The 22,276-nt window shown below is 58.1% G+C and overlaps 2 protein-coding genes across 6 annotated transcripts in view; one reads left to right on the top strand and one right to left on the bottom strand.

Annotated features, from left to right (window-relative positions):
* FAM168A (family with sequence similarity 168 member A) overlaps nucleotides 1–8,289 on the top strand; it is a 202,426-nt gene extending 194,137 nt beyond the window's left edge. For 3 of the 5 annotated variants that reach the window (XM_052652764.1, XM_052652761.1, XM_052652763.1), the window contains 2 exons: nucleotides 1,440–1,569; nucleotides 2,283–2,908. In XM_052652764.1, coding sequence (XP_052508724.1) covers nucleotides 1,440–1,552 — 113 coding nt within the window. In that variant the 3' untranslated portion in view covers nucleotides 1,553–1,569; nucleotides 2,283–2,908. Of the gene's footprint in view, nucleotides 1–1,439; nucleotides 1,570–2,036; nucleotides 2,109–2,282; nucleotides 2,909–3,502 lie in introns of those variants that run through there. The other 2 variants (XR_008200654.1, XM_052652762.1) reach the window with 2 other exon arrangements.
* A 3,368-nt stretch (nucleotides 8,290–11,657) lies between these two features.
* On the bottom strand, nucleotides 11,658–21,285 carry RELT (RELT TNF receptor). The gene is made up of 11 exons (XM_052653100.1): nucleotides 21,141–21,285; nucleotides 17,031–17,146; nucleotides 16,028–16,102; nucleotides 15,756–15,922; nucleotides 15,470–15,549; nucleotides 14,568–14,825; nucleotides 13,275–13,355; nucleotides 12,951–13,032; nucleotides 12,563–12,808; nucleotides 12,011–12,209; nucleotides 11,658–11,858 (listed from the first exon to the last, which is right to left on the bottom strand). Exons 1-11 carry the CDS (start codon nucleotides 21,283–21,285, stop codon nucleotides 11,811–11,813), a joined length of 1,497 nt encoding a protein of 498 aa, XP_052509060.1. The 3' UTR covers nucleotides 11,658–11,810.
* Between the last annotated feature and the right edge of the window lie 991 nt (nucleotides 21,286–22,276).

Here is a 22,276-nt window from a genome sequence, read left to right as displayed (position 1 = left end):
ACTGTAGCATAACATGAAGAATCCTGTGCCTGGGAGTTCTAGGGACCCTCTAACTCTGTCCACAGGGCTGTGGAAGATTTCACCATGGACGATGTAGTGAGCTAGGCCTTAAAAGGTGAACAGAGGCTAATCAGAGAGATGAAAGAGGGAAGGGCAGTCCAGGGGAGAGAACATGAGTAAAGCACATTCACAGAATGGACATGGTATAAATCGCTTAGAAAATGAGAGCGTGGAGTTGGAAGGGTGGCTGGAGCAGTTGTCAGAGATAAAGTGGTGGAGAGTCTCGAATACGTAGGTAACAGGGAGCTAGCAGAGAGGTTTAAGCATGGGAGAGAGGTTTGTCTAATCATTCTGACTGCAAGGTGGAGACAGCTGGGTCGAGGGGATATTGGGGGAAGGCTGTGCTTTAGAGGACAGATGATGATGCTAGGACTCTGCTAGCAGCAGAGTTCCAAACAGGAGGGCACAGGGCAGTGTTCTTTAGCAGGCAGGAGCTTCGGGACCTGTCCAGTAACTAATTGCGTGTCTTGGAAGAAACAGGAGTCCAGGAGAACGCCTTCTCCATTTCTGGCTTACTCCAGAAGCCCCGAGGATGGAGTTAGGGAGAGACACCAGAGGAAAAGCGGGCTTCCCTGGTGGCTTAGAGGGTAAAGCGTCCGCCTACAATGCAGGAGACCCGGGTTCAGGAAGATCCCCTGGAGAAGGAAATGGCAACCCACTCCAGTACTCTTGCCTGGAAAATCCCATGGACGGAGGAGCCCGGGAGGCTGCAGTCCATGGGGTCACGAAGAGTCGGACACGACTGAGCGACTTCACTTCACCAGAGGAAGAGCAGGTTTGGGGAAGTCTTTGGATGAGTTGGCACTAAAAGAAGAGCATGAGAAGACAAGAGAGCTCTGAATAACCTTTAGAGACCCAACTTTCAGAGAATCAGCGAGGTCATCTTCTGGGGAAAGAGGGTACAAGGGCTTGAGTGGGCAGGAGGTGGGAGTTGGGGTTTTCCTCTGCCCCTTATGTAAGCATTGAGGCCTCTCACTCCCCAGATCAGGTCAGCAAGCTGATGGAGATCTGCTGGGTGCCAGCCTTATTGTTTGGGTCCTGGGGACCAAATACCGATAGACCAAACCAGAGGCCTACCCTTAGGAACAGCTAGGTTAGTGGGACGACCAGCGCCACGTAAAGCAGCAGACACCTCTCAGTGTGATGTGCAGTGAGAGTGGCACACAGAGAAGAGTGAAGGGAGGCCGCTGAAGACTGGCTGTCCTGGAGCATCAGGAACCTGGTTTCCCCTCGGGAGATGGCTCCTGGCAAGGTGGGGAGGGCTGGGCGGCAGCTCACGAGCGGGAGGGGAGCAGCTGTGAGAGATCACGGCCCTTCCTCCTCACCCCAGCACCTGGGACGGCCTCATCAGGCTTGCTCTTCTCCTTCCGGATGCTCAGGTACCCTGCTGACTGCACCCCAGCACACCGCGATCGGGGCACACCCTGTCTCCATGCCAACATACAGGGCCCAAGGGGCCCCTGCGTACAGCTATGTGCCCCCGCACTGGTAAAGCCTGCACCCATCCAAGTGAGTGGGGACTGGGTGCGAGGTGGGAGGGTGACCAGCTAGCAGAACTGTCCCACAGCCCCTGGCTTGGCCCAGCACAGGTGTCAACAGGGGCAGGTGACAGTTACTAGTCGCTTTCCTGCTCCAGCTTCAGCAGTATCACTCTTTATGATAGCTGTCATTTTCTATATATTCTAGATACTTTACATGTGTTATCTCATGATCTGCACAGTAGCTCTGTGAAGTAAGGATCATTGCTCTATTTTACAGATAAATATATAGTTTAGTATCACTTAACTAGTAAAAACTAACCTGGGACTTGAACTCCAATCCTCTAGTACTAAATTTTATACTCTTTACTTCAGACTTCTTCTAACTGTGGGCCTATCCTTCCAATGAACTTTTATCTCAGTCAGATGTTGGCTCCGACTGGGGCCAGGCAGAAGCCCTAGGTCACCCTCACCACCAGGCTCCCCCTTCCTCTGCAGATCCTGAGGCGGTGCCAGTGACCTGTAGAACTCCAGGGATGTCACTGAAAATCACTGCCATGCCTCCTTGTCTCCCTTGCCGCCTCCTCCAGAGCTCTCAGCACTGTATGGGAAATGGGCCGCTCCACTGGGAAGGCACAGACGACTCCATTTAGGGCTCTCAGCATGAGGGGAAGGGGTCCAGGAGCTCCCTGAAGGGCCTCAGGAATACTGCTGTCACTAACAGCTTTCCCCTTCCTCCCCTAGACCCGGAGTCACACATTGTATGCAACTACTCAAGTCTTACACAGGTGCTGGAGCAGCTCCCTAGCAGCACCACCTCTATTTGCAAGAAGAGACAACGGAAGTGCAAGGGTCACTTTATGCATCATTAACGGTTTTGGTTTTTATTTTTGGTTTTTGTAAAAGCTGCTTTTTCTAATCTCCTGCCTCTCCCCACCGTCCCCCTGAGCCGCTGCCCTCCCAGCTCCACCCTTCTCCTACGTGACCAGGCACATCCTCTCTGCTCCTTTCCTCCCCCAAGCGTTCAGTCCTGGGAGCCTAGTCTAGCGGCAGGCAGAGAGTGGGGTCTGTTGCAGTGGTTCAGCTGCAGGTGCGATTTCCTTTGAAGAGCATAGTGGATGTGACCCTTGGGTCCAGAGTAGGAACTCAGAACTGTTGAGCAAGCCACATCTCTGAGGGATGGTTTCTTTTTCGATTTTTCTCAAGCAGGATTAGTTTAAGACACTGCTGTATCCTGACGCAAATGAAATATCTTCTGATATTTCTGAGAACCATCGCAACAGACCAAGAACAAAACCACCTGATTAGGTAGGAGCATTCATAGCAGCTTAATAATACCCCAGATGAGAACCTGGGAAAACCAGATTTTTTCTTTGGGAGAACTTGAGGGAGGGTGGGGGGAGGGGTGCACTGTGGGAAGGCAGAGGGAAGAGAGTCGAGAGGCCCTTGCCTGCTGGCTTTGGCTTGTAAGGTCTCTGGCCGAATTGTCTGGGCCTGGACCCTCTAATTTGCACAGTGATGTTAACTGACCTGGCACTTCCTCAGAAGGTGATTTTGGACCTCAGACCTGCCAAGCAGCTGCAGGATGGTGGGATCCCAGCCTCCCAAAGCCTCGGAGGCTAGGTGCCCAGTGTAATCTAGACCTTGGCCTCTGCGCCTTCATGGATCCACTCTGGTGAGGAGCTTGCTCCTGAGTAGAGTGGAAACCTGTGGCATTTCTCTCCCTTCCCTTTGTCCTTCCCAGAGCCAGGGCTCACCTGTCTGTCCATGGCGCTGGCAGACAGGCTAAGTTCTTGGTTACCTTGTGCCATTCATGGCCAGAGTGAAGGAACCACATTCCAGGTGGGTGCTGGTGGCTCTGGAGGTCAGGATAGTGAAGGAAAAGCAATAGCAATAAACATTTCATCGACTCATGGAACTGAAGGGACCTTAGCAATCATCTCATCCATTCCCCTATTTGACAGATAAGGAAGCTGAGGCCCAGAGAAGAGGAAGGGACTTCCCTAGACCTTGCAGTAAATTAGCATTAAATGCAACCTTCCTGCCTGGGGCATGTTGCCCACAAAAATTTACCTAGGGATGGATTGGCTTGGCTTTGTAAAAACGAAGCCAGCAGTGCCCACACCTGATGAGCTCTGGAACAGTCTCTGGGCTTTTGTTTCTGCTCTTTTCCTCCATGGATTTCAAAGGCAGAGGTTGAAGACTTGGCCGAGGTCACATGGGGGCAGATGGTGGGAACAGAAATTGCAAATGAGGAAATAGCATTTGGAAATTCTGTGAAGACATCCGGACCTCTCATCCTATACCTGACTCCAAGCCCTTGGAGGAGCAGGTGGACTGGCTGAAAAGGAGTCCATGCTGTTAAGACAGTAGCCCCTCATCCTGAGAGGAGAGGAGGAAACATGCACTCTCTGGGGAGAAGGGGGACCCCTGGGTCAGGAGGCCCCATTGGTCTCAGCCAGGAGCCCAGCTGTCTAACACTGCCCCCCTGCACCCGGCACTTGGAGGGGTTAGCAGCCCCTTCGGGGATGGTTGGTGGGGGGGGGGGGGGGTGGCGTGCACAGGAACATTTTACTGAACAAAATGGGATCATTGATGACATTTAGAACTTCTAAATAACTCTCTTTATTTTAAATTCATGCATATGTGGATATATCCCTACCCTACCTCCCATGTCTCCCTAAGGAGGAAATAATCAGGAAACCCCTGGGCCAGGAGGACCTCAGAGGCTATCTGGCTGTTCCCAGGGGTGCACAGCCCAGCAGCATCCTCGACCTGGGAAATGCAGGACCAGTAAGGAAAAGCCCCGCTGTTCTAAACGGTCTGCTCAGGGGTGCTGAAAAGGTTTTGTTTTAAAACAATAGAAAATTTTCCAGTGTTAATCCTTTTTTTTTTTTTTTTTTTTCTTTTTTTGGGCAAATACCTCCTCCTACTCTCTGGTTGTATAAGGGTGGGTGAAGGTTGTTTTAGATTATGTCATACATGTTCAGAAAATGCCAAAATAATAATAATGATTATAATAATAATAGGAAACATATGTGTTTGTCAGGTGCTTCATAGACTTCAGAGCACTTCACAGCCTTTAATTTACTGACCCTGAGGGAAAGACAAGGTCAGAGTTATTTCACCCATTTGACAAATGAAGAAACTGGTCCTATTTAATAGCAGGAAAAGGAACTTGCCCCAAAGTGAGCAGAATGCTGACACCCCAGTAGGCTCCCCTGAACCCCACTGCCTCCAGATGGGCTGGGGCAGAACCAGAGGAGGGGAAAGGAGATCTAGGAATTACCTTTTTACCTTTGTTCATTCTGTACCAGTATGTGAAAACTAACATCTAGTACCTGTTTTTCACAAAACAATTTCATACCCATCATCTGGTTTAACCCCATGAAAAAAATGATTCTCTCATTTGATCCATGAGGAAACTGAGACTTGGAAAAGCAGAGTGACTTGCTTATAAGTGGCAGAGCTATTTGAATCTCAGTCTGTGGCCTCTTTTCCTCCAGTCTGACTCCACACACAGGCTTGTGGACTGAAACTCAATGCTGTGCACCCTCTCCTGGCCCTTGTATGTAATTCAAGATCAAGGACAGACCCCAAGGCAGAAACAAGGTGTGGAAAGGCTGGGGTCTGGAAGAACCCAGGCACAGCACCCCTTTTGCGGGCTGAGCACCGGAGCCCCAGTTCAGCTGGCCTCGCCCTCTTGCTTTGACGGAGATCCACAAGCCTGGCCAAGCTTGGGGAGTCACTGCAGAGGGACTGAGCCCAGGAGAACGAGGCAGTCGTGTGCCTATGGTAGGATGAGCACACGTGGGGTCACAGGCATCCATCAGGAGGTACCATGAGCGTCATCCACAGATACTGGATGGCCCAGTGGTCGAGCTGGACAGAAGGTCAGAGCTTGACGGGCCCTGTCATTTTAGGAAGTCCAGCAAGCCAGAGAGGACAAGGGGTGTGCCCACATGACATTCAAGCTGCAGCATGGCACCAGCAAAGCCCTCTCCACCCCATTCCACTGCTTCTCACCAGTGCCACAAGCTTGGTGGGCAGGGTTAGGGGTACAGGTGGTTCCAGTCACCAGCCAACCCTCACAGCTTCCCCCACTTCTACCTGCCTCCCTCTCCTTAGCCTGGGGCCCAGGAAGCTGGAGTCTGGAATCTGGAGTGCCCCCAAGTGGTAAAAGAATGAAATTTAATCTTTCTGCCACATTTTGGAAAAATTGATTTCCTTTCTTCCCTGCAAGACAGGACAGTTGCTGCTCTTCCTCTCTCTCCCCTGGCAGTGACTATAAAGTGAATATCCCCCTCCCTATATATTGAAAAAGGACACTCACCTGTCTAGTTTATTGCCTGTGTACGAACTACTTTGATATTGATTGCCAAAATTCCCATTTTATAGATGGAAAAAACTAAGTCTCTGAAGGCTTAAGAGACTTGCCAAAGGTCACATAGCTCATCAGAGAAAGAGCCAAGATTTGAAGAACCAACTCTTCAAATCCTCTGCTCTTTCTGCTGATACCTGCAGGCCTTGGTGGCCAGCATGCAGAAGGGATAGGCTACCTGTCTGCCCCTAAACAGAGGAACACTCCAGGGAAACCTGGGAAGTCAGTCTTCCCCGCTGAGCAGATTTTTATGAGGAGCCCTGGAAACCCAGAGGCAATTCCAGCTGGCAGCACTCGAAGGACAGGAATTTGCAATAAGAGGCCTAACTTGAGCAAAGCACTTTGGGGTCTTGATGCCTAGGACTGAAGACGTGTTCAGGGGCAGCCCCAGGCACCTGTCCACTGAAAGACCTATGTCCTTAGGAAGCCTGTGTACCCTTGCTTTCTGACCCTGGAGAGCCGGCCCACTGTCCAGATCCAGTGAGTTAGCACTTTCAGGGGACCTGGTGTAGCCCTGAATGGTCAAAAGTACATCTGAATCCAGTCCCTGGATTTGTTTTTCCCAAGGGTGAGGACCAGGATCTAGAGAGACACTGTGCAGTCCTTCCACCTCATCCCAACTCTTACCCTTGGCCACCCAAAGTGTTCCAGAGATCTGGGAGTTTGTCCAGAGAGGCTGACTTTGTTCCAAGTACCCTTCAGAAATGAATCACATGGAGCATAGGAGTAGTGCAGATCCTTTGGTCACCGAGTTCTGATGTCCTCACTGTGCAGACGGGACTCGGCCAGAGGTCCAGAGAGGCACTGGCTGAATCTGGCCTGGAGCCCTGCATGTCAGACCCTCAGCTCTGCTCTGAGGGAGGCCAGAGGGAGGCCTAGAGGGCACAGGTCTTGGTCACAGCACTGTGGCTGGATCAGTCACTGAGATGTCACCATGGCATTTGCTCCTCAATTGCAGTTCAAAGTACACGTGGAAGTTCTGCTTTTTACCCTGTATTCCACAGCACTGTAGGGCATGTGGTCCCAAGCTGATTGCCAAGCTTGGGAATCCAGAGGAGGCAGGTTGGGCAGTGGAGGGGCAGGCTCCATGCCGGTGTCCAGCCCCAGGAGAATCCAGGCTAGACTTACCTCCAAAAGCTGGATCACAGTGGAGACCCAGCCAGGCTAACATCAAATTCCACAGCTGAGCCTGAGAGAGCTCAGCCTCCTTTGGGTGTGCCAGGTTGGCGGCAGGATCTGTCCTTTACCTGTCCACGTCCCCTTCTAGAAAACCTGTTTCTGAAATTAGGCATTACATGGTTCTAGGGCCTGGCCTTTAAATTTCCTGGCAGGTCAGTTTCAACATTCCATAACCAGTCTTGCCTGAGCCAGACTTGGGTCTCACTCCTCACTTTCTCCAATGGGTATTTTCTACCTTGTGTGCTGTTGAGTCCAGCCCAGTGGCCAGGTGATTAGGACTGGCTGCCACAGAGCCAGAAAGGGAAACTAGAATGCTTGCTTCCCTGTGGCTGCATCTGTAGTCCCTGGGTCTTCTTGCTGTGGCATTGAGGCCCTGTACCCAGTCCAGCTCCTGGTAGAGGGGCTATTTTCCTTTTTTGAAGAGAACACATATAACAGCTTTGCTGATAAGTACCAGCCCATAGGTCTCAAATGGGTGAAGTCATCTTTGGGCCTGACCCCAGCAAGACCAGCATCTCCAGGCTCCAGCCTTCCTCCTCGTGCCTGAGAGTCAGGGAAAGAGTGGGACTGGCCGGAGACCACCTTCTCGGGTCAGCCAGCTTGTCTGGATCTATGGTGGGACTGCAGCTCTTCCTTACCCAAGGGGAGGTAAGGCCAGGCCTCTAGCAACGTGGCGTTGTCTGTCATGACCTCTAAAGGCCCAAAGGCCTGTCCCCATCTCCTGACTAAAAGGCATCTGCATCCCTGTTCATATCACATGACAGAGAAACTTGTTCTCGTGGCATGTACCATCCCTGTGAGAGAGCGTTGTATATGATTTTGTATTTTTTAATTCATTTTAATCTACAGGTTGGAATCTAGTTTTTAAATTTTATTGGAACTCACATTTTAAAAAGAAAAACATTTAAAATAATAATAATAAACCTTTGACCGGTGTCTTCCAAGTAGTTTGAGCAAAGAACTTACAGGTGTTTTCAAAACACAGCCTGGAGTGTAAAGAGTGGAAAGCCCTGCGGCCTCGCTTGTGTGTATGAAGTGTAAATCTGGTTTTGTTCTGTTGTTTTGGATTCTTTTGGGTTTTTGTTCCGTTTTGTTTTGAAGATCAGATAGTGATCACTCTGAAAGATTGAAGCCAAGAATTTGTAACTATGATATTTACTGTAAGCTGTAGAACATTCAATAACTATTAAAAAAGTTTCCAAAAAAAAGTCTGGAGTGACCAGACTTGTGGTTCTTGGGAGAGGGAGACACAGACACCTGTTGGGTTGGTGAGTGTCCCCCGGGTTTCTCCCAAGTTGATTCTAAACTTGTTTTCACCAGTCGAGCAATACCTACGCTGCATCTCCAGGGCAGCCCTGGCACTCACAGTTCAGGGGCCTGGGCTAAGGTGTGTGACACAGGAGTGCAGGGAAGCCGTGAATGATGGAGGCTGCATCTGCCGAGTGCCCGCCGTGTGGCCGGTGCTGTGCTTTATGCTTGGTGACTGGCAGTCCTCATGGCAGGATAGGAGGTGAGCCCTGTGGGTAGCCCTGGCCTTGGGAGGGGGAGCAGCTGAGGAGAGCGAGTACCTTAGTCAAGGTTACAGAGCTAGTGAGGGGCAGAGTTGGAACTTACACTTGATCTGGCTCCAAAGCACAGGTGCCGAGCCCCAAGTTCTCCTGCCCACCCTGGAGGAGGCAGTGCCTACATCCACTTAATAGGGCGAAGTGGTTTGTAGTCCCAGAAGGATGGCTGAAGGTGATAATATGGTCTCCATCCAAGTTGTCATCACGAGCTGTCAGTTTTATTTATGTCCAAAACATCTCTAATCTCCCTTCTGGGCAAAGCCACTGCCTTGGTCCAGGCCTTGATTTCCCTCCCTGGTCATCGCACCAACTGTTCCCTCCTAGGGCCTGGCTCCCACCGTCCACGCCCTGCCAGCCTCCCATGTATTCAGCTTCCTCAACTGGGGAGAATCCTTGAGGCCCAAAGAGGCTAAGTGGCCTGGCTGTAACTAACACTCTGGAGCCCTCTCTGCCAGACTGTACCCCGGGCCTCCACAGAACCTTCCTCCCCTACGGGGGCAGAAAGCTCTGTTGGGGACCATGTTCCCGGGCTCTGTCACAGCAGTTCCTCCTCGAGAGGAAGGGGACTTTGTTCAGGGACTCGGCTCCAGGTCAGTGGCAGGGTTGACCCCAGGAGCAGGTGGGAGGTGGACACCATTCTAGCCCGTGGAGGAGGGGCGGTGGAGTGAGAAGAGGTCAAGCTCAGAACTGTCCTCAGTGGCCACCAAGGGCCCCATCTTGTCCTCCAGCTCCCACCCCTGCCAGCAGCCTCGGCCTACCTTCAGCTCAAGAGTAGGCTTTAGAGCCAGGAAAGCTTCCAGGTGAGAGGGGGTCCTCAGGGTCAACCGCATCAGACACACCCCTAGCTGGTCCTCAGTTCATCTCCCTCTTTTGGGAGGTGGCTTCAGTATCCCCAAGGATCAAGAGAAGAGACTGGGGCCAGAGCCATTCCTTTTTCTTACCTTCCAGCAAGCAGGAAATTGGGGTGGTAGGCATGGTCTGGAGGCGACCAGTGCTTATTACCCCAAGGGCCAGCACTGAGATGGGTGTCCATTACCTCACCTGGGAAGCTCAGACCCAGCCTCAGTCTCCACCCTCACTGCCATCTGTATGTGCCTCATCCCAGAGACCAGAGTCCAGCTTCCCTCTGTCAGCCTCCCCTTTCATCCAGGGCACGATCTCGTCCTCATCTCAGTGTGTCGTCCAGGCCCTCGGTGAAGTGGGGTTGGTTGGCTCAGGGGGCAGCCAAGTCCACCACACCCCGGCAAGTAGGGACAGCAACAGCACCACAGTGGCCCCAGGGAACATGGGTGCCCTGGTGCCCATTGGTCCCCTACAACACTGTTCTAGACTCTGGAGCTCTAGATGATGCTGAACCTCTGATGCTCCAGAAAATTCCTCATGATGTCCAGCCTGTATCCTTCCCTCCCCTCTTGAGAGCAGGTGATGCTTTGTGCCCTGGATCCTCAGAGGTGCCCTCCCTTTCCTGCCCACCTGAGAAGCTGCAGAGAGAAGCCTGTGCTCTAGAGAGGTGAGAGGAAGGGAGAGGTTGAATCTCCACTCGAATCTGCCCAGCCTCCCCTCAGGGCAGGAGTTTTCCCTCAGTTGCCAGGCCGGGCCCCGCCATGGCTTCTGCCCCATGTGAAGTCAGGCTTCAGGCATATGCCCAGTGTGCCCACTGCCATCTCCCAGGTGCAGCAAGCCTGAGCCTTCCCAGGGTGTCCCCTTCCACCCCCACCCCAGGTTCCACCAGGCATCACTTCTTGGTTCTTCAGCCTCTCCTTGAACCTCTTTGCCATTAGTGTTTAAATATGTCCCCTTCCATCTTTTAAAACAATACCAAACACCAAAAGAACCTGGAATTAACTAAAAACCCCCTCTCCCTGAAGCCTATACCTGTGGTTGGACTGCAGCTCTTCCTTATCCAAGGGAAGATAAGGCCAGACGACCTGCGAGGCCACCTCTGGCCCCACTTCACCTTTTGCCCCACCTGCCAAACAGCAGACACTGCCAGGGGAAGGATGGCATGTCCCCCACACAGGGCCTGACAGAACTATGCAGTGGGCAGGCAACCTGGGAGGAGGTGCAAGGACAGAAGCTCCTCCTGACACTAATTCCCACATTTTTATTCAACAAATGGATGGGTATGGAGACACAAGGACGGACAACAGCCAAGTTTCAATAAATAAGAGACACGGGGACAGCCGTGGGCCCGCGCCTGCACAGCCCCACATAAATAACGAGACTGCTGAGCCAGCGTGGAGACGGAGGCGGGGCAGTCGCCTGCACTGCCCAGGCCAGGGGACAGACACCAACACCGCAGGGACACAAACCACCGAGGCCAAAGGCCCCTTCCCAGCCCCGTCACACACACCACTTTCCCTCCGAAGCGCCTGAGATCTTGGGGGTGGCTGGGGCTCTGCACCACAGTCCTGCCCAGGTCAAGTCTGTTTCTTCAGTTTCAATAAAAACAGCAGGGGCAGGGGCAGGCACATGCATTAGGCCCCTTATATATGCAGAGCCACTTTCAGGCAGCCCCGGGGGAGACTTGAAGGTGGAAGCCCTGAAGCAGCAAAAACTGGGTCAGATAAAGCTACTAGTGGGAGGGGCGGCGTGGAGTCGAGCTCTCCACCCCCACAACCCAGCCCAGAGCCTGCGAGGCGGGAAGGCCCTGTGCGCCGTGACGCTGCTACCCCCACTTCACAGTCAAAAAAACTGGGACCCAGTAATGGCCAGGGGCTTGCCCCAGATGAAAACCCAGAACTCAGCTCCCAGCCCAGGTCCTTTATAGGACCTGTCAGAAAAGAACGGAGCGGTCCCCCTACAGAGGCAAGGGTGGGGCCCGGGTGCCAGGCAGAGGGCCCTTCCCCACCACAAGGCCTAGCCGCCCGGTGGAGCAGAGGTCAGGGCAGGGCACAGGCTCAGGGACCTGTGGGGAGGGAAATGGGTGGCAGGGACGGGGGGCCTTCCACCTGCTCCTGCACACAGCACCCGCCGGCCGGCCTGCCTGTCTCCTCACCAGGGTGGACACTCCCACCTCCAGGCCTTGGCGGTTTTGTCTGCTGGCGTTTCTGGATCCTCATGGGCCCAGCTGCAGCTCCACCTTCTCCAGGAAGGCTTCGGAACTGCTCAGGGCAGGGCTGCAGGGTCCTCAGATGGGACAGCCCCTCAGATGACCAGGTTGCTCTCACTTAGCCGGACCACATAGCGGTTCTCCTGGGGGACAGGGGTGAGGGGTCAGAGCTGTCGGGGCTTCTGGCTCCAAGAAAGCAGCCCCTGCCCAGTGCCCTCTGGACTTCCACCCTTGCCTTGTCCGCCATGAAAGTGGCCCAGGTGCTGACAAGACACCTTCCCACTCGGGTCCTCACCTCGGCCTTGTTCTCTGCTGGGGGCTTCGGCCACTTAGTGTGGCTTCCACCACTTCCTAGAAGTGCCCGCTGCTCACTGGGGAGGCCAGGTCGTGGGGAGTTGGGGAGCTCACTCCCTGAGGGCCCAGCCTCCGTGATGGTCTTCACCTCGGAGCCCACTGAACTCACGCGCTGCTCGGGAATTCGGGCCACACGGAACCTGTGAGGAGCAGTGGTGCCATCTTCCCCTGTTAGAGGGGGATCCCCAGGCATGGAGAGCGCAGCACCCGCCAGGGTCGCACAGCAAGTTCCTGGATCAGAGCCTGAGCCCTCCCATGTCTGCCCACCCACTGCCGGGCTCCCAACTCTAGGCCATGTGTGGCCAGGCTCTTAGGTGTCTTGGGGGCTCAGGTGTTATCGGGGCGAGGACCCTGGCCACCCCCACTGCAAAGAGAGGCCCACTGAGACCAGGAAGGGTGGGGTTGCCACCAAACCTGCTGCTCACGGATCGACCTACAGCCCTGCCTCCCCGACAGCCATCAGGGGGTCACCTGTGGTCTGTGCCCCCCTCACCTGCCCACAGACAGGATGGTGATCTCGCCCTGGCGTCCAGCCTTGGGGGTCCTGGCTGGGTTGGGCAGGAGTCTGGGAGCAGGAGTGGTGGCAGCTGCGGCCTCAGGGGACAGCAGCACCTCGGGCCACTTCTTCTGGCTACAACGGGAGCAGCAGGGGCCCGAGAGTGAGGCCGGGCCCTGCACGGTGTGGAGGTGCTGGCGATGCGGGCAGACGTGCGGTATGCTGGGGGGGCCCGGCGACAGCCTGTGGAGAACACAGGCAGGAGGGTCACGGGGTGGGGCAGGCCCAGGAGACCCCGCAGTGACAGGAGGGGAAACGCACCCCAGGGGCGAGTCCCCAGAGGCAGGCCGAGTACCTGCGGTCGGGGGCCCGCCTGCCCGCTCACCTGGGCAGAGGCCGGTGGCCGGTCTGCACCAGCTGTCGGCTGTGGTACTCCTTCAGCAGCTCCTCCAGCGCCGCGGCATTCTCTGTGGGCAGCTGCTCTCAGCACCTGGCTCTGGGCAGCCAGGGAGGGCCCGCCCCTGCACCAACCCCTGCCCACCCACCCCTCCCCAGCCCCGGCTGTGTGCCTTTTCCTCCCCAGCTCACCGAGCAAGAAAGGGCAGCACCGCCAGCCACGCCGGTCAGAGGGCCAGGCTGCCCGAGGCACGCCGGCGGGAGGGGCAGAGCACCGCTCGGTGCGGGGATGGGGCCAGACCTCCCTCCTCACCTTTCTTCTCTGTGATCAGGCGCACCAAGACCCCGATGGTGTCCTCACTGGTGTCCTCAGGCCGGCAGGCAGGGCTGGTCCCTGGAGGAGAGAGAGAACCACCAGGATTCCAGGGAAGAAGCGGGTGGGACCCTCTCCTGCTCGCCGGCTACGCCAGGACTTGGCAGCAGAGGGCGCCCCAGGCCTGGGTGTGCGCGCCTAGGGCCTCAGCTCTGGCTCTGAGCTGTTACCACCATCACTGCTCAGCACCACCGCTCCGGCAGTCCCAGGTGCTGAGCGGTTTCAGGGCCCTCTGAACTCCACCATCCTGCACACAGTGTATGGGATGGGGGCCAGCCTCTCCCAGGGCCTGCCCTCTCCTCAGCCTCAGGGAGCTGTGGGCGGGCTCTCTGCCCAGAACCCCCGCCAGCCCCAACACACTGCCTGTCACACTCTGTCTTTGGGCCTGTCACTCCGCCCTGTCTTCTTCGTAACTAACCAAGGGCCCAGACTTCAAGGGCATGAGAATGGGCCAAACAATCAGTCCTGGGCCAGCAGCAGAGTCCTAGGACTTGCGCCCAGGCAGCAGCCAGCCAGTTAAAGGGAGTCCTAGGCTAGGAAAACAAGTGCGGTTCCAGGCTAAATGGCCTGCCCAAAGTTCCTGTCCTGTCCCCATCCTGGCCCTGCAGAGTCAGGGGCTGGAAAGGGGACTGGCATGGGAGGCACCATTCAGTCTTGACTTGGCCACTATGTTCTGTGAACAGAACTGTATGCATGCAGAGGCCCTGCCCTGCTGGCTCTCAGGGGACAGCGTGGCGGAGGGGTGGGGAGAGAAAAAAGAAAAGAGCCCCAGGGCCCTAGGGGAAGGGCAGGAGGAACATCTTTCCCTCTGGTTCCAGGGCTTGTAACTCAAACCACAGCCTGGAGCTGAAACCAGAGCCTCTCATGGTGCCTGTCCAGCTCAGGTGCCCTGCCAGCCCTTCAGGCCAGAGGTCACCCTGAGTACCCAGGAGGCAGTCTAACCTTTGAACTACACACACAACGGCAGCCCCAAAGGGGTCCACACTCCTCCAGCTGGGAGGGAGTCCCGCTGCAACCCCTTGACCTCCTCTCTGCCTGTTCTGCCCCAGCTGCCACCTTGGGCCATCTCAGCCTTCCTTCCACTTTATCAGTTTGCCAATGTGCTGCATCTCCAGGAAGCTCTCCTGATCACCCTTCCAGGCCAAGCAGAGCCGCTCAGGTGACCCCAAGCTGAGCTAGGCTGGGCCAACACAGGCCCTCTGGCCTCCCCACTCGACCCTCGCGTGGGCTCACCACTGCCTCCGCCTCCGGGGCCAGGCCCGACCTCCTTCTGAGCCGTGCAATGGTAGCCCTTCCGCTTGAGCAGGTTACACACCAGGATGCCCAGCAGCCCCATGAGACAGAAGATGGGCACGATGGCAATCACCGCGTACTGGGCAGCCGTCTCCTCGGGGCTGCCCGCCCGCGTGCTGTTCCCAGGCTGCCGCGTCTCCCCTGCACTGCCGGCCCCTGCGGCTACCTCCACGCCACGTCGGGCCCGTCGTCCCCGTTCTGAGCACCACAGAGGACGGAGGCAGGACAGAGGCAGAGAGGGAGACACTCAGCGAGGCCCAGGGCTGAGCCATTGGGGCAGGGGTAGGGTTTGTGGCACTGACAGGTCCACAGCCACCCACCGTCCACCACGCTGGGGAAGCCAAGGCCAGCTCAGCCCCTTCCTTTTTGGCCACTTGACCATCAGGATGGCTAGACCCTGAGCCCCCCATCTAGGCCAGAGGGGTAAACAAAAGGCAATGGTGTACACAGGGACACCAGATCCTGCCTCTCCACAAGCCTGGCCCATGGGTTAGTGTCCTCAGAAAGCGACCAACTCCACGGGTGAGAGGAGGTGCACGCGTGTGAGTGTGTATGCTCACACTCGTCCATGTGGGTCATTTTGAGGGGGAGAAGGAAGGACAGGAGACAGGTTGGGACGTGAGCCCCCAGCTGTGACAGCACCTGCTGGGCAACCTCTGCCCCTCGGAGATGGAGAGAGAAGAGGCAGCCAGTGGACCAAGTGGCCACGTCCCGCTGGGTAGCCTGGGCTAGGGGAGTGAGGGTCCCACTGCCCCAGACGGACGCAGAGGGGCCCTCAGGCTCAAGCTCGCCAGAACCCTTCCCACACACCCCCACCAGTCCTAGCCCCTGTCTGCACTCACCGTGACAGCTGCGGCCACCCAGGGGGGTCCGGGCGCACGGCTGGCAGGGAACACCCAGGGCCTCTGCAGGGGAAAACCACCTGCAGGGAGGGAAGATGTTACTGAAGCCCAAAGGCCATCCTCAGAGAGGCTGGACCTTCCCCACAGGCACCCTCACCGGTCCCGACCCACTCCAATCAGAGATGGGAAGTCTGGGGCCCACTCAGGGGAGAGTGAGGCTGGGACCCCAGGATCTCAAGTCCTGGCCGCCTGGTCATGAGCCCCCTCGCTCCACCCCATGGCTTACCCAGGCTGGCAGTCTCCACATAGTGCGTCTTGCGTTGCCGTGCCCCCCTGGGCCTCAAGCCTCCCTCGAGAGCTGCAGTGTGAGTGGGGCTGGCACAGCCGAGAGCCCCAGGAAGCCGAAAAGGTGCCTGGGGGGCAGGACCTACATAATGTGCCCCGCCCCGGTTCCTGCAGGAGGGAAAGAGTGAGAACAGAGCCAGAAGCCAGGCCTGAGTCCCTGCCCCAGCCCTCAACAGTCTTCCCAGGAGAGGCCAATGGGCAGGGCGAGCTCACCACATTGGGCTCCTGCCCGGGTGGGCACTGCCGAGGGGCTGTCGACGTAGCAGTGGCCAGAGGCCAGGGCAGCAGCTGGAAGGGCACAGGGCAGGACACACTCAGGGCAGGAAGCACCGGGGCATGGCAGCGCCGGGCCCGCTGTCCGCTGCCCCAGGCACAGGGGCCTCCGGTTATGGGGCCGCCCCCAGGCTTCGGGGGCACCCTCAAGCCGCAATCCCTTGTGCCCCAAGTCCAATCTGCCTGCCTCAGCCCTGATGCATTGCCACTAACACATCTGCTTCTGGAAAGTGCCAGAAAGACCCCGACAGGGCCAGGTCAGGCTCTCAAACCCTCGGGTCTTTGAGTCACACCCTTTGAGCTATCCTGGACGATGAGGAGGACATTCTTCCGAATTCCTCTCTCAAGTTCCGCCCCACTTCCTGCTTGCTGCCTTGGCCCCCACATCACAGCTGAGAATGTCATTAACCAGCCTCATTTCACCATCCCTGGGGCCGGGGCTACAGGGGTGCTTCTGGGCCCTTGGCCAAGGCTCTGGGACCATATCCTCCTCCATGACCTCCCTGCCATGCAAGGCTGGCTCATTCACAGCCTGGCACCCACAGAGGGCATGACAGGTCCCAAGGGAAGGATCTTCTCAATTTGTATCCCACCCATTCCTCTTGGAGCGCCCTCTTTTCCCATTCCAGGTGTGAACTATCTACCCTGAATCCCCCTCCTCCAGTCCTCTGATGGGGCCCCAGCTTGGGACAGGTGCAGAGTCGAGCCAGCTGCCCAAACGGGCAGAGGGAATGTCACATGGGGGGCGTGAGGGACCTCCTCAGGCTCCAGACCTGGTTCCAGCTCGTGCCAAGCACTGGGAGGCCAGGGGCACCAGGAGAGGAGCGGGCCAGACTGTCTCTGCTCCTCAAAGGAAGGGCTGCGTAACCGACCCCAGCACCCACCTCGGCACGAGGCTCCTGAGGGCTCAGGACACGCCTCCCCCAGTACCATCCCTACTCACCACGAGGAGACAGGACAGGGGCCAGGGCGGCGGGCTCAGCTTCATCCTCAGGCCCCAGCGGGTGGAGATGGAACAGAGGCGGCCGCTGTCCTCCCGGCGTGTGTTCCCGGATGGGGCTGGATGGGAGGGAAGGTAGGGAGATGGTGCTGGACAGGAGAAGGCTGGGGCAGCCTCGCAGGGCAGCACAGGCTTGGGGGGCTTCCCAGGGGAGCAGGGCTTCCGGCCTCATCCATGAACAGGCAGCTGCCCCAGGCCAAGCAGGGAAGTGTGAGAGGAAGGGACTGACAGCTTGGGGCCGGGTGGGAGGAACGAGCGGGCTGGCAGCACCCCCACGCCCAGCCTCTCCGCTCTCATCCCCAGCTCTCAGGGCTCCCGCCTCTCCGAACTCCGGGGGCCACAAGCACGCCCGCCTCTCCACTTGCCTGCCTTCACTCTTGCTGTTTCTGCTCCAAGGAAGGCCTGCTCCGCCACACTTCAAAGCCCAACACAACTGGAGGCCCCTCTAGATGTTCTTTCCCCCAAAGCGCCCGTGTGTGGCCTCCCCCAGCCCGACCCCACCACAGCCCCTCCTTCCGCGGGCCCACCGTCCACACTGGGCCGGCTTCTCCAGAGCGCCGGGCCTGCCCCTCAGAGCCCTGGGCAGATCTGTGGGGAGGGGGTGGCCGCGGCAGCCGCACTCAAGCCTTCCGTCTTCTCCCAGGCGGCTCCTGTGCGCTGGACACCGCCCTCAGCATGGGCAAGGGTACGAACAAGACACCGCCCCTGTCCTCAGGGAGCTCACACCCCAGGAAGACCTACGACCAACAGATCAACCATGCTGGGCGGAGGGAAGGGCTAAGACACCAAGCGTGGCACACGAGGGCACAGAGTGTGACGGGCACTGGCTGCGCCGGGAGAAAAGTCTCCAGCTGGCAGACAAGGCTGAAGAGCAGGGAGGAGGATTTGGCTTAGACGACAAAAGGGACAGTGGCAGAGCCAGGGAGTCCTGTGATGGTCCCCCAGGAGGCTGTGCTCCAGGCTCGGGAGGGAGAGAGAGCGTCTCGGGCAGCCGGTGACCCCTGCGGGGCAGCAAGCAGCCAAGCCTAGAGCCTGGAGGGGCCCCGCCTGGAGCCTCAGAGTCTGACGGGCAGCCTGGCAGAAGGAGCACTGCCCGCGGTAAAGCCCAGGTCACAGGAGAGCCCATCAGCCTATGAGAGGCCGGGACTTCCCACACGAAGGGGGAGGCAGAGGAAACCGACCCGGCCGCGCTGTGGGCCTGGCCTGGCAGGGACCTCGTGGGACCGGGGGTTTGAGTTACACCAACCTCGGGACTCTCCAGGTCACTGGCGGGGGCTCTCGGCCCAAGGCCAGCTCAAGGGAAAACCCAGGACAGAAGGTCCGGCCACGGAGCAGAGTGAACGCCGCACCCTGGCCGTCAGCGCCTGATGGGGGGCATCCTCTGACCCAGCCTCCACTGGCGCCTCCTCCAGCGTGGGGACACGTGTCCCTCCCCTTCCCAGGCCCCACTCCCACTCAGCCCATCTCGCCATGGCTCCCTCCTTTGTTCGTCACACCCACAGCCGACCCCGAGTCCCAAGGTCTCAATGCCAGCCCCACAGCCCTGTCCAGCCCCAGCGCCCCTCCGTATCCCCAGGGTGGGCCCAGGGGGCTGGGGCAGGCGTGGAAAGTAAGAGGCTGGTTGGCCACGGAGAAGAGGTGCCTCCGCCCCGACCCAAGTCCCAGCCCATGACTGGCACCTGCTGGGTGACCTGTGCCCGCAGGCAGGGGCTGTGCAGCTGCTGACCTCCAGATGGACGGGGAGCTCTGCGCTCGAGACTTCCAGGAGGAAAGTGGGGTCCAAGGGCCCAGACTCAGAGCCAGTGAGGGCCCCCTCTGGCACATTCACAGACACTCGCCGCCTCATGCCTGACGCCTTCTAATTACGCGCCTTCTAATTACCCCAAACCAGCACTTACTCCAGTCTGACCGCCCGAGTCTCTGCTTACTAGCAGCTCCCCGGGCCCCCACACTCAGCCTGAGCCCCCGGCAGACCTGTCCAGTCAGGCAGCTGCTGGCCGCCACCCAGAAGCCCCTGCACATGCGGACACCTGCTGCTCTGGCTGCCCTCTGAGCCTTCTCCCCACCAGGCCTCCAGCACCTATGCTGGGAGCCCTGGAATCCTGACTGGAGAGCAAGTTCCCATCAAGCCCTTGGCTGGGTGGGCGGAGGGGGGGCAGTGGGTGAAGCCTCCACCCCCCGACCCTGCCTTCCTGTAGGCAGGGCAATCAGGGACCTTCCAAAGCCCAGCATCTCGGGGCACCTCCCGAGGGCTTCCTGGGAGAGGGCTGTCAGAGACTGAGGCCCTGAAAAGGGTGGCAGCTGGTACGGTGGTCCTCTCTGGCCCCACGGTTCCTGGCAGAGCAGAACCACCCTCAGGGCCCCGGGGGCACAGAAGGAAGTTAGCTTAGAGGCCACTTCTCCCAGAAAGCCAGCCTGGCGCCTGTTCCCACAGTCCCCAGCTCCCCAGGGGACCTGAGCCCCTGCTTCACCTCAGTGGGGCTCAGTCTCACCTGTAAGTGGGAGCTGTGTGCCCCCAGAGCAGGGCTGTCACGAGGTTAGATGAGGTAGCCTGCCATGGGTCCTGTGACTGCCTCCCCTCTTTTCTTCTGTGCCTCCCGCCAGGGTTTGCAATTATTTGTTTGCTTGCTTGCTTACTGTCTGCCCCCCGACCAGACAGCAGCAAGGGCAGGGATGTCTGTCTCGTTCACCACAAAATCTTCCCCCAGCCAGCGTCTAGAGCAGGAGGACTCCAAGAAACACGGGGATATTGGGGGCTCGGGGGGGAAGGGTTCCTCACACACGGCCCGTCCCCACCCTCCTAAAAAGGCCCAAACAATTAGGACCAGAAATTCCCTGGAAGCAAGCCCAGGAGGAAAGCTGCAACCAGGGCCCCTCGCAGAAGGTGCCAGAGCCCCAGTGTGGCGTAGCCCTGCAGGCCCCGGAGAAAGAGGAAGCTGTGTTCCCACCCAGCCTCCTCAGGCCTCAGCAGCTTCCCCTTTCCCAGAATTGAAGCTCATGGGGTCACCGCCTCCAGGTGGCTCCTCCGACGGCTCCCCGCACCCCCAGCCCGCCCCGCAGGGGCCTCCAGTGCAGCCGAGCTGCAGCCTAGGTGTCTCAACACCGAGGGCTGGGCCCATGCCTCCCCACAGCGCCAGCCACTCTGAGCTGCCTTCTCTCCCTGGCACTGGGACCTACTGCTTCCTCTGCCCAGAACCCTCTCCCATCACCTGGCACCCGCCCTTCAGAGCTTCGCTGGAAGCCGCTTCCCCCTGGAAGCCCCGAACTACCACCGACCTGTGCCCTGGGTTTGTCGCCCTGGGTGTGACCATCCTGTTTACCCAGCCCCTTCCCCACTGCCGTGCTGCCCCCCACTCCCATGCCCGGCACCCAGCACCCGAAGAGGCATGTGCCAAACCAGGGGATCAGAAGAGGTGCTCAGGAGCGGGGCCAGCTTCTCCCAGGGTCAAGAGGGCCAGAGCGCAGGCCATAGGCTACGGGGCCCAGCGGGTGGGGCTGGGGTCGGGGGCACTGAAGCCAGATCTGAACCCCCTGCCTAACTCGGGGAGAACCAGCCTTCCTGCTCTGCTCTTCACTGGCTCTGCCGCTGTGGATCCCACCCCCGCTCCCCATCTCTCAGAGGGCTGTTGTGAGGACAAGAGAGAATTCACATTAAACACTCGGCACAAGGCTTCCCAGGGGCTTCCCAGTAGTTAAGAGTCCGCGCGCCAACACTCTTGCAGGGGACACGGGTTCAATCCTGGTCCGGGAAGATGCCACATGCCTCGAAGCAACCAAGCCCGTGTGCCACAACCACTGAGCTGGGGCTCAAGAGCCAGCTATCCGCAAGTACCGAGCCCAGCACCACAGCTACCGAACAGGCTACAACGGGACAGGCCACTGCAACAAGCCCGCACCCCACAGCGAAGAGCAGCCCCCGCTCACCACAACTACAGAAAGCCCGCGTGCAGCAACAAAGACCCAGCACAACCAAAAACTAATCAATCAATCAATCCTCTTAAAAAATACTCAGCACAGAGCCTGACATAGAACAAGCTCTCAGTAAGCAGTCACCACGCCTGTCTCCGGCGTACACTGTGGAGGGGGTTATGGCACACACCTGATGCGCGAGGTACAAATGAGATTCTCCTACATTCATGCACAATGCTTGGCACAGAGCCTGGTACACAGGAGGCGCTCCTTTAGATACCCTGACCATCTCGGGGGGTGGGGGGGCAGGGAGAGGAAAGGTTGGTGGGCGGAGCCCAGGTCCCACCAAGTCTAGGCTGGAGCTGAGAAGCCTTCGTTTCCACGCCCCGCCCTCGGGGCCTGCCGGAGCCTTGAAGGGTGGGCAGGGGAGCGAAAGGCAAGGAACGACTCCTGTCTCAGAGGCCTGCTGGGCTGCCGGCCAAGTGGGGCAGGGCCGGCGAGACGGAGGTGGGAGGCGGTTCCCACCTGGAGCAGGGGGTGGGAGACAGGTACTTGTTTCCGACAGTGGCTTTATGGCCTGTGGACCTCCTGCAGCCTCCAGAGGCTGGGGTTGCCTGGAAACACAGCTGGACACAGGCCTCTCTCGGCAATGGCTGCACCCAAGCAGGAAGACAAAGGCCTCCCATCGGCAGAGAAATCCAGGTTAGCAAGGAACCCAGTGGTTCCCTGGCAACTGGGGCTGAAGTAGGGCAGTGCCCACAGCTAGGCGCTGTCTCCTTTCTCCGCCCTCACAGGGAAGGGGACAGATCCTCATTCCCTCGGGCCAGGCCCTCATCCGGGGTTGCCTCCACTCCTCACAGCAGAGCTGAGCACGCCTCTTTCATCCCTAAGGAAACTGAGGCTGCAGGAGGTCACCTTATGGGTCACCCCACCCAGCCAGGGAGTGGTAAAGCAGAGATGGAGGCCAGGTACCCACATCTCTCTGGCCCCGGGCCCAGTATAAGACAGATGTTCTGAGGGTTTGCCAACCTAGTGGCAGAGGCTAGGGAGCTGGCAGCACACAGGGGCAGTTCAACTGAAAGCCCATCTCGAAAGGCACAGCCCCCAGTGGGGCCTCTCAGCTTTCCAGCACAGACTCGCCTACTGCCCTCGTCTACACCAGCTCCAGTAGGAAAAGGCACTGGGACCTGTGGGAAGCCTGGGGATTCCCGGGGGAGGAAGAGCCCAGCCGGGAGGCCAAGTCCTCAGGACTGATGAAGGGGCCACTCGGTGAGAAGGGC

Source organism: Budorcas taxicolor, chromosome 15 (assembly GCF_023091745.1).
Source record: "Budorcas taxicolor isolate Tak-1 chromosome 15, Takin1.1, whole genome shotgun sequence".
NCBI lineage: Eukaryota > Metazoa > Chordata > Mammalia > Artiodactyla > Bovidae > Budorcas > Budorcas taxicolor.
This window is presented reverse-complemented; position numbering and strand designations above follow the sequence as displayed.